Genomic DNA, 14,565 nt, shown 5'->3' with positions numbered 1-14,565 from the left:
TCGATAAATTGTAGCAGAGACATTGCCACCAGGCTCCAGGGAAATTCTAAGATTTAAGAAATGTTGAGTTTCGGGATGAATCTCAAAACCAGCGTGAAACAGTCTGAACTGATTTTGGAGGATGAATATAAGTTTTTATTTCAACAAATTCCAACTATTGCGACGTTTTACGCACTTTCAAAAATACACAAAAATACTTGCCCTGTCCCTGGCCGACCTATTTTCTCAGGGAATGAAAACCTGACCTTAAAATGCCGGTACGTACGTAAATGAGATATTCTCTCCTTTCATCACTACCCTTACTTGAAAGACCCTTTCATTAGGTGCCAGGAAATCCATGTCACGCCAACCACATTAATTGGAAGCCGAATCCCTCTATACCAGTATCCATCACAAGCTTGGCCTTACTGCAGTTCAACATTTTGTTTGCATTAAGAACACTCAATTTCAACAACACAATTATTTTGTTCTTACACTCTTAGATCTTGTACTGACACATAATTATTTAATCTTTGATGGGAAATATTATCACCAAATAAAAGGTACCGCTATGGGTACAGTCTGTGCACCCACCTACACAAATTTGTTCTTAGGGAGGTGGGAAGATGTCCACATTTATTCTGATGATTTGCTTTCTTTAACATTCACATTTTGTTTTGGGGAAGATATATAGATGACGTTTTGATCATTTGGGACAGCGATCTGGGTCTGTTTAATAATTTTGTTATGATACTAAACAACGAGATATGGATGAAATTTATTACTGAGATTCCTCCCAAAACTATATATTTCTTAGATCCAAGGATTTCCCTGGAGCCTGGTGGTAGTGTCTCTACTAAAATGTATAGAAAATCTAGAGCTACGAATAATTTTTTGCATTGGAACAGCTGGCATCCACCGACACTTAAGAGGGGAATACCAGTTGGACAATATTTAAGAGCCAAAAGTAACTGTTCTGACGAGGAGAGTTTTCAAAAAGAATGCGATCTATTGTATCACAGGTTTCAGGCCAGAGGCCACCCTAACAAACCACTTCCTAAAGCGTTTGCTAGGGCGACTGACAGAAGAGAGCTGTTAGGTAATACTTCAAAATTGGATTCACCTAAAATAATAAGAGGCGTTGAAACTTTTTCGATACACATCAAGTTACTCAAATACTCCATAGATACTGGCCTTTATTCTACACGGATCCAGATCTACAAGGAGTCATTACAAGAAATCCATCTGTAACATACCGGAGGACAAAATCTTTGTGATATTCTCATTCATAGCCATCTCGCTAATCAGAGTGACGGTCCAAGTACATTTAGGCCTCAGATGGGAAAATCGCAACAGTAAATTATTGCAGGAAGAGGCCCGCTGGATCTATCGACTTAATAGTCTAAATCCAAATGGACTTAACAAAGGCTTTAAATTTTCTGCCTTCATCTGAAAGCAACAATATGTTTTCAAAATGTTCCAAATATATAACATATGCTACATGCACATTACTTGTATGTTATTAATGCATTTTTTGTATAAATTAATTATCCAATGATCATAAAAAAACTTTTGTTTGTATCTTACGGTAATATTAAATTAATTTATCCATTTATCTATTGAGATTTATCAATTGAGGAGAGATCTAAAACAGTAATATATGTTCATTATGTAATTTGTTTTTTATTATTTTTTCTGTAGCTATCATTTTATAAGTGGACCCAGTTATCTGTGATTTTGTTTTGTATACTAGAGGCTGTTCATTACTGCAACCTATGTATGTATACTTTAATGTATCATTAACATAGGAGAGGCAACAGCTCTATTTAATGCCAACAATTATTACTTATTCCACTTGAGTCTCAGTATATGGGTCCTGGGCTTCTGCTTGTAGGAAGAGTCTATAACGAACTGTATACTCTGTCCAACAGAATAGAGATCCATACTTTCTCCTGTACTGTTATCTGGCAGCGGTATCTGATGGCACTAAGTCTTTGAGCATGCGCCGTCTTTAAGAATATCATTAATTTATCTAAGTCCGCAGTAACCCATACTTAGATTCTGTGTGTTCTGGTGCTAAGCATGCTCTGTATGTAAGTAGCAATTGGCTCTTGTAGGAGCTTTGTATATTGGCTAAGTCCATTGTCTATCAATTGTGTCTGAATGACCGACGATACACCAAGTTACCTGATTGGCTCCTGTGCACTGGTCCTCCTCCAGTGACGTTCTACAAGCTTCAGATTTGCTTTTTCTGTCTCTTTTGCCACATTGTACCCGGAGGACGCCATCTCGGCAAAACATGTCGGGGTGCATTTCTTGAATGTTTTTAACATACAATCAGCTCAGAATCAATTCTGGGATAGTGGTCTGCAGATGCTTCCCTCTAGTATAGACTAGGGTTTCACGATGCATCATGAACAGCGCAACCTCAAACCGTTCAATACCATTAATTCATGTATTTCGATACTAAGATGAGCGGCCGCACAGATTAGTATTGTAACACATGGATGTAGTCAGAGTGGGGCTGTGGCTGTGTAATACAGTCATTGTTCCACTCCTGACAAGCATGCGGCCTGCACTGCAATAATGAGCGGCAGCGCTGGCCCTGAAGACATTGAACATGGCGGGCTCACTGCAAAACATCGCCGCTCATTAGAGCAGCGCAGGCCGCATCACATCATGCTGACCACACACGCACCCTTGTTGTCAGGAGCAGGGCAATGGCCGTATTACACAGTCGCAGCCCCGCTCTAATGGCAGAGATCAGAGAAGACCTCTGATCTCTGCTGCTATGACCTTGAATGCCGTGATCAAAGCTGACCGCAGCATTCAAGGGGAAAATTAGAAGGGGGATACCCATTTGATCGCGTCACAGGGTATCCCTGTGACGCTACCTTGGGACAGCCAAGGGTCCATTGAAGGACCCCAGGGCTGTCTGAGCATATTTCCTGTTGTTACGGCATACCTAGTACACAGGTAGTTGTTAGGACATACCTATCCGTACACAGGCGAATGTACTGGCATATAGATATATGCCAGTACATTAAAGTTTAAAAATAGAAAAGTAAAAAATAAATAAAGTAGTGTTAAATAAAATAAAAAATGCAAACAAAATAAACACATTTTTTTACAATAAACATTAAAATAAAAGTATCAATACATAAAACATACACACATTCGGTTTCGCCGTAATCGTAATAACCTGAACAACAGAATCTATAGTGTAATTTGTGTACGCTGTAAAAAAAAAAAAATGCTTTCTTTCACTTATTGTGAGGCACGAGGTATTATGAGTTTGGAACCTCCATGTGCCTCACATTAATAGTAATTATCCCCATCATGTACCTCACACATTCACCCAATGTTGTCCATTATGACTGAGAAACACAATGGGGTCAATTACTATTAATGTGAGGCACGTGGAGGTTCAAAATTCATCACCCCACGTGCCTCACATCAGAAAATGGAAGGACTTTTTTTTATTATTATTGTTGGCAAAGTATAGTTTTAATATAGAGAATCGCAAAACTACACAAAGTATCGGTATTGTCCAAATTCTGGTATGGTGACAACCCTAGTATAGACAATATATTAATTTTACTGCTGTCAGCAGACACTGACCATTACATATATATTAATGATAAAGTTTCTGGGCTCAGGGGTTGTTTTTTATAAAATAGGCTACGTGCCTTTTAATAAAGGTTATTTTCATTATTAGGAATTATGTGAATAGAAAAATTCAATACCTTCTGTTAGTAGTGTGGAAAATAGGGTTAGTTGCCTTATAGGCAAATTGTGTTTTGTAAATTTTAATTAATAGGACCCATCCATGATCGTCTCCAGGCGTTGTAGTATTGCACGGCAGCTGTACCGCACAGCATGCAGGAGCGTCTCTCCATGCCTGATGTCAGTTCAGGTGGGAGAATACAACTGGATGGGCTCTTTAATTTAAAGGGGTTTTCCCACAATTAACATTTATCACCTATCCACAGGATAGGTGATAAATGTATGATCGATTAGGGGCCAGCAGCGATCTCTAGAACAGAGGGTCCTGACCCCCCTTTTCTAGAGATCGGTGGTGGCCCCCAGTGCGGGGCCTCCAGCGATCATACATTTACCGTTTATCCTGTGGATAGGTGATAAAGGTTGAAGAATGTAGGAAATACGAGGCACTCACCGCAGTGGCAATAAAAAGGTTTATTGAAGTTGATCTCGGTCAGTAATGATGGAGGATGCCAACGACCGTTTTCACTCTACAAGCCTTGACAAAGCGCTTGTAGCGTGAAACGGTTGTTGGCATTCTCCACATTATTACTGACCGAGATCAACTTCAATAAACCTTTTTATTGCCACTGCAGGGAGTGCCTCGTATTTCCTACTTTCTGCAATCAAGTTACACATGTGTGCGGTTTTCTGCCGATGAGCACCCCGCCGGCAACATTTTGACAGCTGCATTTCCACGTGTTTTGAGCTACACAGCTTTCATACGCAGAGACTGTGTTTTTCTCTGAATTGGGGCAGTGCCAGCCTTCTTTCTCTTCCAATTATATAAGGTGATAAAGGTGTTTTCTCACAATTAACATTTAAGTGGGTGTGTCCGAGTGACCGATTTTATTTTAAAGAGACCGTGTATATAAAAAGCTTAACGGCAAATACATTAAATCTCCTAGAGGATTCAATGGGAATGACGTACATGACTAAATAAGTAATGTATGGGATCCTTCATTCCAATGCATTATGCAACAAGGCTGAATTCTGGAAGATACCAGGATCATTGAGCCCCTGCCAAGGGAATATAAATATATTACGGTATATTGTTCTAAAATGTGTTGTCTCCATATGTATTGGTTACTTACGCTGCTTCTCCTCTTGTCTACCACATTTCAAAGCATTTCTGGGTTGAAAAGGTCAATAATGCTGTAGACCTGTACCTATGAGGATGGTCACTACTGCATCAAAGAAATATAAATCAGTGTAGCGTATAATATGACCTGAGGGAATTTAATAAAATTTTAATGTATAATATATGTTACACATCTATCTTATGGTTAATTAAATATATCCTATTATAAATTGAAACATGAACACGAAGACCCACATTATTGAATTTTCTTTCGCCCCCACAGTCCTAAGAAACGCATCAAGTCATAACTCGTGAACAGCATTTGCCTTTTTTATGATAAATCACGAAGCAGGCAAACAATGACAAGGCTGAGACACAAGTGCAAATGCGACTTCTAAGCAGCCATAGCGATCAAAATTCCCATCTGCTCTTGTGGCTGCATCTTCTTTCTCTGTGTGTTCTCTATGTTAAATCTTTTCACAAAAAAATTATGACTGATCAGTAAAAGATGGTGGAAGAAAACCAAAAATGGACGTAAAAAATATAATCAAAATATAATAACAAAACAAGAGCACGAATGACATCACAGAGGAATAGACCGGATTAAATCCTGAATGATTTCCCGGACAAATAGATCCCTTTGGGACCTTAGTGATTAATATTTTTTCGTCTTTTTTTTTTTTTCAGACACAGTACAGAATTAATGAGGGTACCTGCAACAATGCTTGCGAGCTGCTGAGTTCTGGTGATGGGGTATATGCTACGTGCCTGTAAGATAGCTGAAGCTATTTTCTTGGCATTTCTCTCCTCCCCGTATGTTTTCAGGATAGACGCAAGTGCCTGTTGATCTAAAGCATTCACAACATCAGCAGCGGTGGGCATGTCAGGATACCTACGCACAAGGAGAGCCAATTAGTTCCCTGACGTCGGTTTTCATTGACAAGAGGTGAAGCTTCATAGCACAGAGACATGATAAAGGAAAAACACACACAAATACACACTTGCTCTGCATAGGTGTGCCTCCGAGATTTTAAAATAACTCAAAGCAACCTTCCCAAAATCAGAAATAGATCCTACCTTTTAATCCACCCACTTTCTTGTTTGACCAAAACTTTAAACATTCTGGGATATAAACCAACCCTCGTAAAGACATAGCAGAGTTCAGTTTGTCAGATGTAGGAGAGCAGAGTATGTTACTTGGCAGAAATGTTATCAGTGATTTTCCATATAGTTGCAGATAATCCGGTTGCATTTTCTTAATAGAAAAGCAATACAGTGCCAAAAGGTGAAAATTAACTTTGCTACATCTGTAAAAGATGGACATAAAATATAAACATCCATGAAAAATGGCTGCACAGAGCTCTATTACAGAGCTCCAGATTTTCCAGTGCAGCCAGTTTCACCCCGATCTTCACGTGAAGGAAAAAGTCAACTTGAATTGCAGAGCCAAAGTTTAGGGTTGGTGATATGCACTAGATGACCCATTGTGCCCTGTCTTGTGGGCATGGAGAGGCAAGTGATAGACAATGGTTACTCCCCTCTCTCCTCCCACATATCAGCAGGTGCCCAGTGCTTCCTGTTGGCAGATGGATCCATCAGCAAGTCTTGTATCCACCAGGATTATAGAGATTTGCTGGCATGTAGCCAAAGTGTACATTGCACCCTGCCTTAATATTTCAAGCTCTGCATCCAAATGGCATTTATACAGTTGTACGATATTATTACATCACACAACCTGCTAACTAAATACACTTATTTGGGACTTTAATGGCATTAATGCAATAAGCTAAATTTTACCTGATCACTGTTCATAAAAAGAAGTGATAATGTGAGTCTATGACATCCAATAATTCCACTTTACCAGGCACAATGTTCTAATATCTTTGTATTAACAGAAGCTGAAAGTTTCTATATTACCACTATGAGGCGAACCTGAGCAGCCATTGAAAGTACTTTTTTGGGCTGTACTGGAACTTGACACTTAACAGTGGTCATTGAATCATGAACGGATTTACTGCATTCAGGTAAATATTCAGGACAACATAACTTTTTTTCTGCTTTATTCTCTATTAGACATTGCCTTTTCCTGCTGACTAGGACTCCTAAATACGAAAGTTATGTTTCTACTTTTTTTTTCTATGCAATTCTTATAAAATACTGTAACTGTGTATATCAAAATGATGGGCCTAAAAAGGGATCTAGAGGAAACCAAATGAATAAAGTATTGAGTTATGTTAAGGCATTAAGACCTATAAATATTTGTATTATTTGGTACCTAAAATAAGCGTAGAGTTATCACTAGAGTAATAATTATGGGACATAGCTTAGAATGGTCAAAGGCTTTAATGAACAAATCTACAAACAAACGTCTGGATAAATCGGCACAGCTTGTATACGGATTTGTACTTGGTTAAAAATTCCTAAAAAAAACCCAGCTCAATGGGACATTAAAGGGGAATATGTCAGCAGCTTTAAGGGCTCAAAACTGCTGACAGAGAGATATAGAAAAGGGAATTTTAAACATACCTCCAAGACCAAGAAACTGATGGCTTCATGAACACGACCGTATGGATTTTGATGTCCACAAACAATGGATCCAGTGTCTGTTTTTGTGGTCCGTGTGTCATCAGTGTGTCCTCCGTGTCTGCTCCGTATGTTACGTAGGTTTTTACGATATGGACGAGACCAAGCTGCAAACATGGACAGGAATAGGACCTGCTCTAAACTTTGCGGCTCGCACACGGATCAGTGGAATCCACGGTCGTGCGCATGGTGCCATTACAAATGAATTGGTGTGTGTGGTATCCGTTAGACAATGGATAGTTCACAGACACCAAACAATGAGTGCATGGGGCCTAAAGTCTTGGAAATAGTGGAGAGAAAGCAACTTGTGGTAGATCAATGACTGGGAGTTATGGAAAGCACTAAGTGAAAGCCTGTTGCCATATCATAACATGCATTTTTGGGAAAAACCCTTAACGTGTACTTCTGACATGTCATAGTATCATGTCAGAAGTTTGAATTGGTGGGGGTCCGAGCACTGAGACCCCCACCAATCGCTAGAACGAAGCAGCTGAGACGCTCGTGTGAGCACTCAACCGCTTCGTGTCTTTTCGGCTTTTTCCGGAAAGTACAGGCTCATAGACTTTCTATTGAGTCCCTACACCGATACATTTCCGGAAAAAGCCGAACAGACACGAAGCGGCTAAGCGCTCACACGAACGTCTCAGCTGCTTCGTTCTAGCGATTGGTGGGGTCTCAGTGCTCGGACCCCCACCAATCCAAACTTATGGCATGTCAGAAGTTTGTCAAACGTTTAACTGCACTTTAATTTTCTCCCTACTTCAGTCTAAGTGGAATGGTTAAATTTGTATCCATAATCTCCTTAAATAATCATTTGGTGAATTTTTATTTTATGTACTTATAGGAATAAAACTTGGTTGACTGACTATTTTTGTTATGTTTGCAGCCTACACACTGGAGGAGGAATTTAAGATAACATTTATTGCACACTCTCTGTTCTCGGCATATGAAGAAAAAGTGGGAGGGGGGTTTTCTTTCCTCAACAAAACTTTATAATTGGACTTTGACTGCTGCAGTCTACTCATTGTGCTCTTTCCGACAATTGTCTCCTGCATTATATCTGTGCATGATATGCGCTTTATAAATTGGCTTGACAATTATTCAACAATGAGAACAGCTTCCCGTGTGTTTGACGGGACACTTATTTTAGTTGGTATCTTTTCTTTTTTTGTTAGGATTCATACTGGACATGGCATTTGAGAAAACATTTCACTAGATCCTACATCAAAATTATTAAAAAAGAAAAGGAAAATGTCTGAGATGTTTTCTTATTAGTAACGGAGGATTTTGATACAGGAGTAGAAACTAAATAATTGAGCCAAAGTTGAAACTAAGCAATCATGGGCACTTGCCTCCAATCTGCGCATTGGGAAACAGGGGAAGACATTTCTTTTTTTATTGTTGTAACCATACATTGCCGGATGTACAGGAAGGCAAACTAACCAAAAATGTATACATCTGGAAATATAATACGAACATAAAACTAAGGCTGTGTTCACACTAGCATCATGGCTTGTCAAAGGTCCTTGACCCTACACGCTACTCTGAAGCTGTCTAATCATTGCTAAGTGTCGGATACGCTGCGTAAAATCTACGCAGCCTATCCAACCTGGAACCCGCAGCAAATTCTATCCGAAAAACCGCACCACATTGTGGTACGATATTTTTTGGCCGGAATTTCGACTGATGGAAGGCAGCGGTAGAAAAAAAAATAACTTTAGAAATTAGCGCAGCCGTTGTCGTGGTGATGTGTCCCTCGTTTGTTGTCCGCTCCGGCTTCCATGGATGACACTGCAGCATGTGATTGGCTGCAACTGTCACATGGGATGAAATGTCATCCCAGGAGGCTGGATTTAAAGAAGAAGCAGGGAGTTCTGGGTAAGTATGAAGTTTTTTTTTTTAATTTGCGATTTTGGCGGCGGAATTGCTGCGATTCCACCACAAAAGTCGCAACAATTGGCTATCTGTTGCGAGTTTTGCATCCGCATTGAATTCAATGGGGGAAACCAGCAACAGAAAAGCACCGAAAATGCAGCATAAATTGACATGCTGCAGATTTAAAACACGCACCGCAGGTAAATTTATTAACGTTTCCATTGGGCTTTTTTCCGCAGAGTGGGCATGAGATTTCCAAAATGTGATCTAGTTTGCTTCTACTGTTAATTCTGCGGAATTTCCACACAGAATTCCGTTGCGTAAACTCCGCAATGTTTACGCTACGTGGGAATCCCTGTTCTAACAATGTCAGACTGTGTTTGGACACAACCTTATGACAAGGGAAATGGCACCACCCAATTGTCAATTTATTTATAAATGTCTAGGAGGAATAACAGAGTATCGACACAATGACCGATGTAAGAAAAGATGCTCCAGAATTGTTATTTTATGGGGAATTCAAGAATATACTAAAACAGACATGTCAGGAGAGGTGACACGTCCTCTTCAAGTTGATTTTCCCCACTCAGACTTGCAATTCCAGTCTTCCAAGAAGTTTGAATATTAATCTGTTCTGTGCTGGACTATTAGACGCCATGTAAAAGGAATTTTACTGAAAAGTTGAATTAAATTGAAAGAATACGTTTTGATGATTGTTTTGTTCATGTCATTGGTAGTAGCCACCAAAGCTACAGGAGCTTCTAGTACATGCAAACTGGGATGCATGGAGAAATAGTGTGGTTGCATGGTGGAGAAATGCACTGTACTACCAGATGATACCTTTGAGTTTGATTTTATTGGTAATGCAAGGCATTTAGATTGTAGGTCAATTGTCCCTAACCTGTGCCTCTCCAGCTGTTGCGAAACTATGACTTGCAGTCTCGAAGTTTCATAAAAGCCTGATACCCACAGGTTAGGGACCACTGGTCTAGATGTTATCTATGTTCTTAGCGTTTAGTACAAACATAAATGTGTTCATGACCGTAAATTGCACAATTTGCCAGGAATTTTTTCACGACTCATATGCCCAACAGTCACTCTCTAATAAAATTGAAAAGCGACCTCAACTGAGCGTGGCGTATACTGTTCATTCCCATTTGAATGCGATTTGACAGTACAACTTAAAAGAACACTAAACCTAGAAGTGAATAATAAAAAAATAAAATGGAAGATAAAGTTGCTCACAGTATTTGTCAGTCTGAAGGATTTTCTGAATTATCCAGAAACAAATAGTTTTGGAGAAAACTCAGTGAACAAAGGGGTTAATTTTCTGTTGAATGGATGAGGGAGTGGGGTTTAGCCAAGGGGAAAGTTTACCAATCTTTGTGCTCTACTGCAGACAGGGCAGAGAGCGGAGGCCCCTGCTGCAGTCAGTTGTCTTACAGCCAAAGACAGGACTGACTGATATCCTGGGGGCGCATATAGCGGATTTCTTGATATATCTATTCTTTTTAATTGCAACATAAGAAAAAATAGGATAAATGGAAATTAGGTGATTAAAGGAAAATTTGCTGCAATTTTTTTTTTTTACATTTTGTTAATTTTCTGTTTAGTGTGCCTTTAAGATACCGTATGCGCGATGATCACATTTTAATATAATGTGACATCTTTTATGTTACATACACATGTCTGCGTGTATATAATTTTTTAATTAAGTAAAAAATATATACAACATATGCCTGTGCAAACAGGAGCAAGAGAAGCATCACAGCAATATACAGTAAAGTAAAAGTTAATTACTAGATACATTTTTTATTATTGTGTATTAGAACTTCTGTACCTGTGATGATCCATTCTCATGTCTAAGGGGCCATCCTTGCTCAGTGAAAAGCCTCGTTCTGGTTTGTCAAACTGCATGGATGAGCACCCAGCATCAATAAGAACGCCATCGATTTCCCCAGGTTGGACTCCCACAGAGAGAAGTAGATTCTCACATTCACTGAATTTTCCCAACAATGGCTGTATATTATACCTGGATCACAAACACATTGAAAAGAAAACATGCAGTCATAAATATGTAGTGACAGTTTGTGAAATGATAAGTAAGAGTGCTTAAGGATAATACACATCAAAGTAACAAAATGTCAAAAAGTTTGTAAGATAGTTGAGGAGGTTGAAAAAAGACACGTCCATCAAGTCCAACCTAAAAAGGGATTGTCATAAAGCTTGACATCAAACTAAATGTTTTTTTTTTCTGTAATCCATAATTCTTATTTGAGCAGTTTGTTTATCTATAGTCTTTATCAACTGGTCTACTGATCTTGTAATTGTGGAAAGTAGTAAAAACAAGATCCCTTTCGAGTTGGTGTGTCCAGGCTTTTGACTAGTAGCGTACTTGCACAGTCATTATATATGTAAAATGGCTGAAGTGAGTATATTATGTACTGAGGCTGGTGCTTTTATGAATGCCCTTCAGACTGTATCGTAGGTGTGTGGCTTTGGCAGAAGTGAGAATTTGTCATTGTCTCCAAATTATTTTTTTCTGGATCAACAAGTGTAATGTTCATGGTCATTTGCTTAATGACTAGGAGTCCATTAAAATTAATGAATGTCCCCGTGGTAATTTATCGACAGTACGAACGGTATTCCTGGGGTTTGTCAGTGCCAAAAGTCTTGCTGGATGTGTCTCTCCGCTTTAAGCTAATATTTGGACCCCTGAACTAAACCTGCTCTAATAGGGTATATGAAGAGTTTTTGTCAGAAAAAACCCACTCATTTTCACAACACATATTACTGAATCTGTTTACTGTACGATATATTTAATGTAAACTTACATTTAACGAATGGCTAGAAATGGATGTTCTGATTTTTTCTGATAAAGCCCAAAACTCTAAGCATTTGAAGGAATAGCATGCAAATTGGACTCCAAAACAACCCCAAAATTCAAATTTGACATTATATTTGCAAGGATAAAAACCAGGACGGAAGTCACCAACGAGATGGAATTGGAGCAATTTGAACTTTATTGACTTTGGAGTTCAATAAGAAGAAAATAAGGGCACAAATTAAGCGGTTAGTGGAAAACTATCCCTCGTGACAGTCTACCAATACACATAGCCAGTGGCTATTTAGTCTGTCCACAATGAATGCAGCTCAGTTATGTTCCCCTGCATGAAAGAAAATCGAGATATTAAATGTCTTTCTTAGCAATTGTATTTCCTGAAACAAAAGTTCTACTGTCTGCGGGAATGGCAAAGATGCCGCGGAATGATAATGAACCAGAGCAAGGATTATCACGCATGGCACACACTAGTAGATAAGAGTAACACTTGTTCTATCAGACTCTTCTGTCTCTCTAAACATTAAATATTCAATTAAGATGAAAATGTGCTTAATACATCTACAAATAAACATTCCTTAGGAGAGTTTGGGAAATAGTTGGCCCAAAAACTGCCAACATAACATTCAAGACTGGCTGGCAAGACTTCCGGAGACCTACAGCTCTTCAACAGCTGGAAAACCACAATTTAGACCTATTAGATATATGTATTGATTGCTTGCTTGCTACAAAGTTTGCAAAAGTGACATAATTTAAAACCATTTTTCCTTTGCAGCTTCCTTCCTGCTGAGTAGCTGACTAGGGGGAGGGGTTAGCTGGTCCCAGGTGGTATAAATCAGGCCTCAGTACTCTGTAGAGCCTGCTCTGTGGCTTGAAAAAACAAGTGGTTTGTAGATCAAGTGGAGTTCCAAAAACCGGAGTTGAAAAGAGGAGTTAAAGCCCCAGTAAGTACTCTTCTACTTCTTTTTCTTTTTGATTAACAACTGTTCGCTGTTTTTTTTTTTTTGTAACTTGGATAATGGATAGAAAGATTGGAGGTTTTCTTCAGTGCACAGTTTGCCATATGTATGCACGACTGGAGCAGGAGTTCCAGGGTGAATACCTCTGTGGCAGATGTGAGCATGTTGGTCACCTGGAAGCTCGTATTAGAGATCTGGAGGAGCAGAATGCAACACTGAGGAGGATAGACAATCTTGAGCTGAGCTTGCTGCTCACGGAGCATGCAGTTAGTGGGTTAGAACTGGAGGGTGAAGACATGGGCGAGCAGGATCAGGTAAGTAGCTGGGTTAATGTAGTTAGGGGCAGTAGAAAGGGGTCAAAGAAAAGGAAGGCCGATCCGGTTTCTGACATTCCAGGCAAAATTGTCAAGTTGGGTGATGATGCGAGGGTGTCAGTCTCAGAAATGGCAGCCCTAGTGGATACTGATCTCCCTAACATAAGGGAGAACAGCCCAGCTAGTAATCAGTGGGATGGTAATGCAGGTAAGCCAAGACAATTGATAGTCGTAGGGGATTCTATAATCAGGAAGACGGATAGAATAATTTGTCGCCAAGACCACCTCAACCGAATGGTTTGCTGTCTCCCTGGTGCCAGGGTTCGGCATGTGGTGGAATGGGTGGAAAAATTGCTGGGAGGGGCTGGTGATGATCCAGCTGTCGTGGTCCATGTCGGTACCAACGACAGAATAAATGGTAGGTGGAGGAGCCTTAAGAATAATTTTAAAGAACTAGGCTACAAGCTGAAGGGAAGGACCTCCAAAGTAGTATTCTCAGGAATACTGCCTGTGCCATGCACATCACAGGAAAGACAGCGGGAGCTCAGGGAGTTAAATGCATGGCTGAAGTCTTGGTGTAGAGGAGAAGGATTTGGGTTCCTAGAGCACTGGGCTGACTTTTCATTGGGGTACAAACTGTATTCTGCAGATGATTTGCACCTAAATGGAAGGGGGTCCGCTGTGCTGGGGGAGAGAATTCAGGCTGGGGTGGTGGAGTATTTAAACTAGGGCTGAGGAGGGAGGTCAATGTAGAAAAAAAAGGGGTAGCCAGGTTAGAGAGGGGTCAGACTATATTGGTGGGGGGAGAAACAGAATGTGGGGAGAGGACTAGACAACAAGATAAGGAGATCCTTTCGTTACAAAACATCAGTGTAAATAAAAAGGCCCAATTAATGTCAAATCACATTTCTGATAATAAAAGTGAAAAACTGACAGGCAAGTTAAAGTGTATGTTCACAAATGCCAGAAGTCTAGCAAGCAAAATGGGGGAGCTGGAGGCCTTGATACTGGAAGAAAATATAGATATAGTTGGTGTTGCTGAAACATGGCTGGACTCTTCACATGACTGGGCTGTAAATCTACAGGGTTTTACACTTTTTCGGAAAGACAGGACAAATAGGAAAGGTGGTGGTGTATGTCTGTATGTGAGAAATGATATGAAGGCGAGTGTGA

General features: G+C 39.8%; 1 protein-coding gene across 3 annotated transcripts in view; it reads right to left on the bottom strand.

Moving 5' to 3' along the window:
• Positions 1–14,565, bottom strand: part of METTL15 (methyltransferase 15, mitochondrial 12S rRNA N4-cytidine) — a 197,243-nt gene that overhangs the window by 23,267 nt on the left and 159,411 nt on the right. For all 3 annotated transcript variants that reach the window (XM_075837727.1, XM_075837728.1, XM_075837729.1), the window contains 2 exons: positions 11,121–11,312; positions 5,536–5,714 (listed from right to left, as the gene is read on the bottom strand). In XM_075837727.1, the coding sequence (XP_075693842.1) occupies positions 5,536–5,714; positions 11,121–11,312 (371 nt within the window). The remainder of the gene's footprint in view (positions 1–5,535; positions 5,715–11,120; positions 11,313–14,565) is intronic.

This window comes from Rhinoderma darwinii, chromosome 9, assembly GCF_050947455.1.
Source record: "Rhinoderma darwinii isolate aRhiDar2 chromosome 9, aRhiDar2.hap1, whole genome shotgun sequence".
Classification (NCBI taxonomy): Eukaryota; Metazoa; Chordata; class Amphibia; order Anura; family Rhinodermatidae; genus Rhinoderma; species Rhinoderma darwinii.
This window is presented reverse-complemented; position numbering and strand designations above follow the sequence as displayed.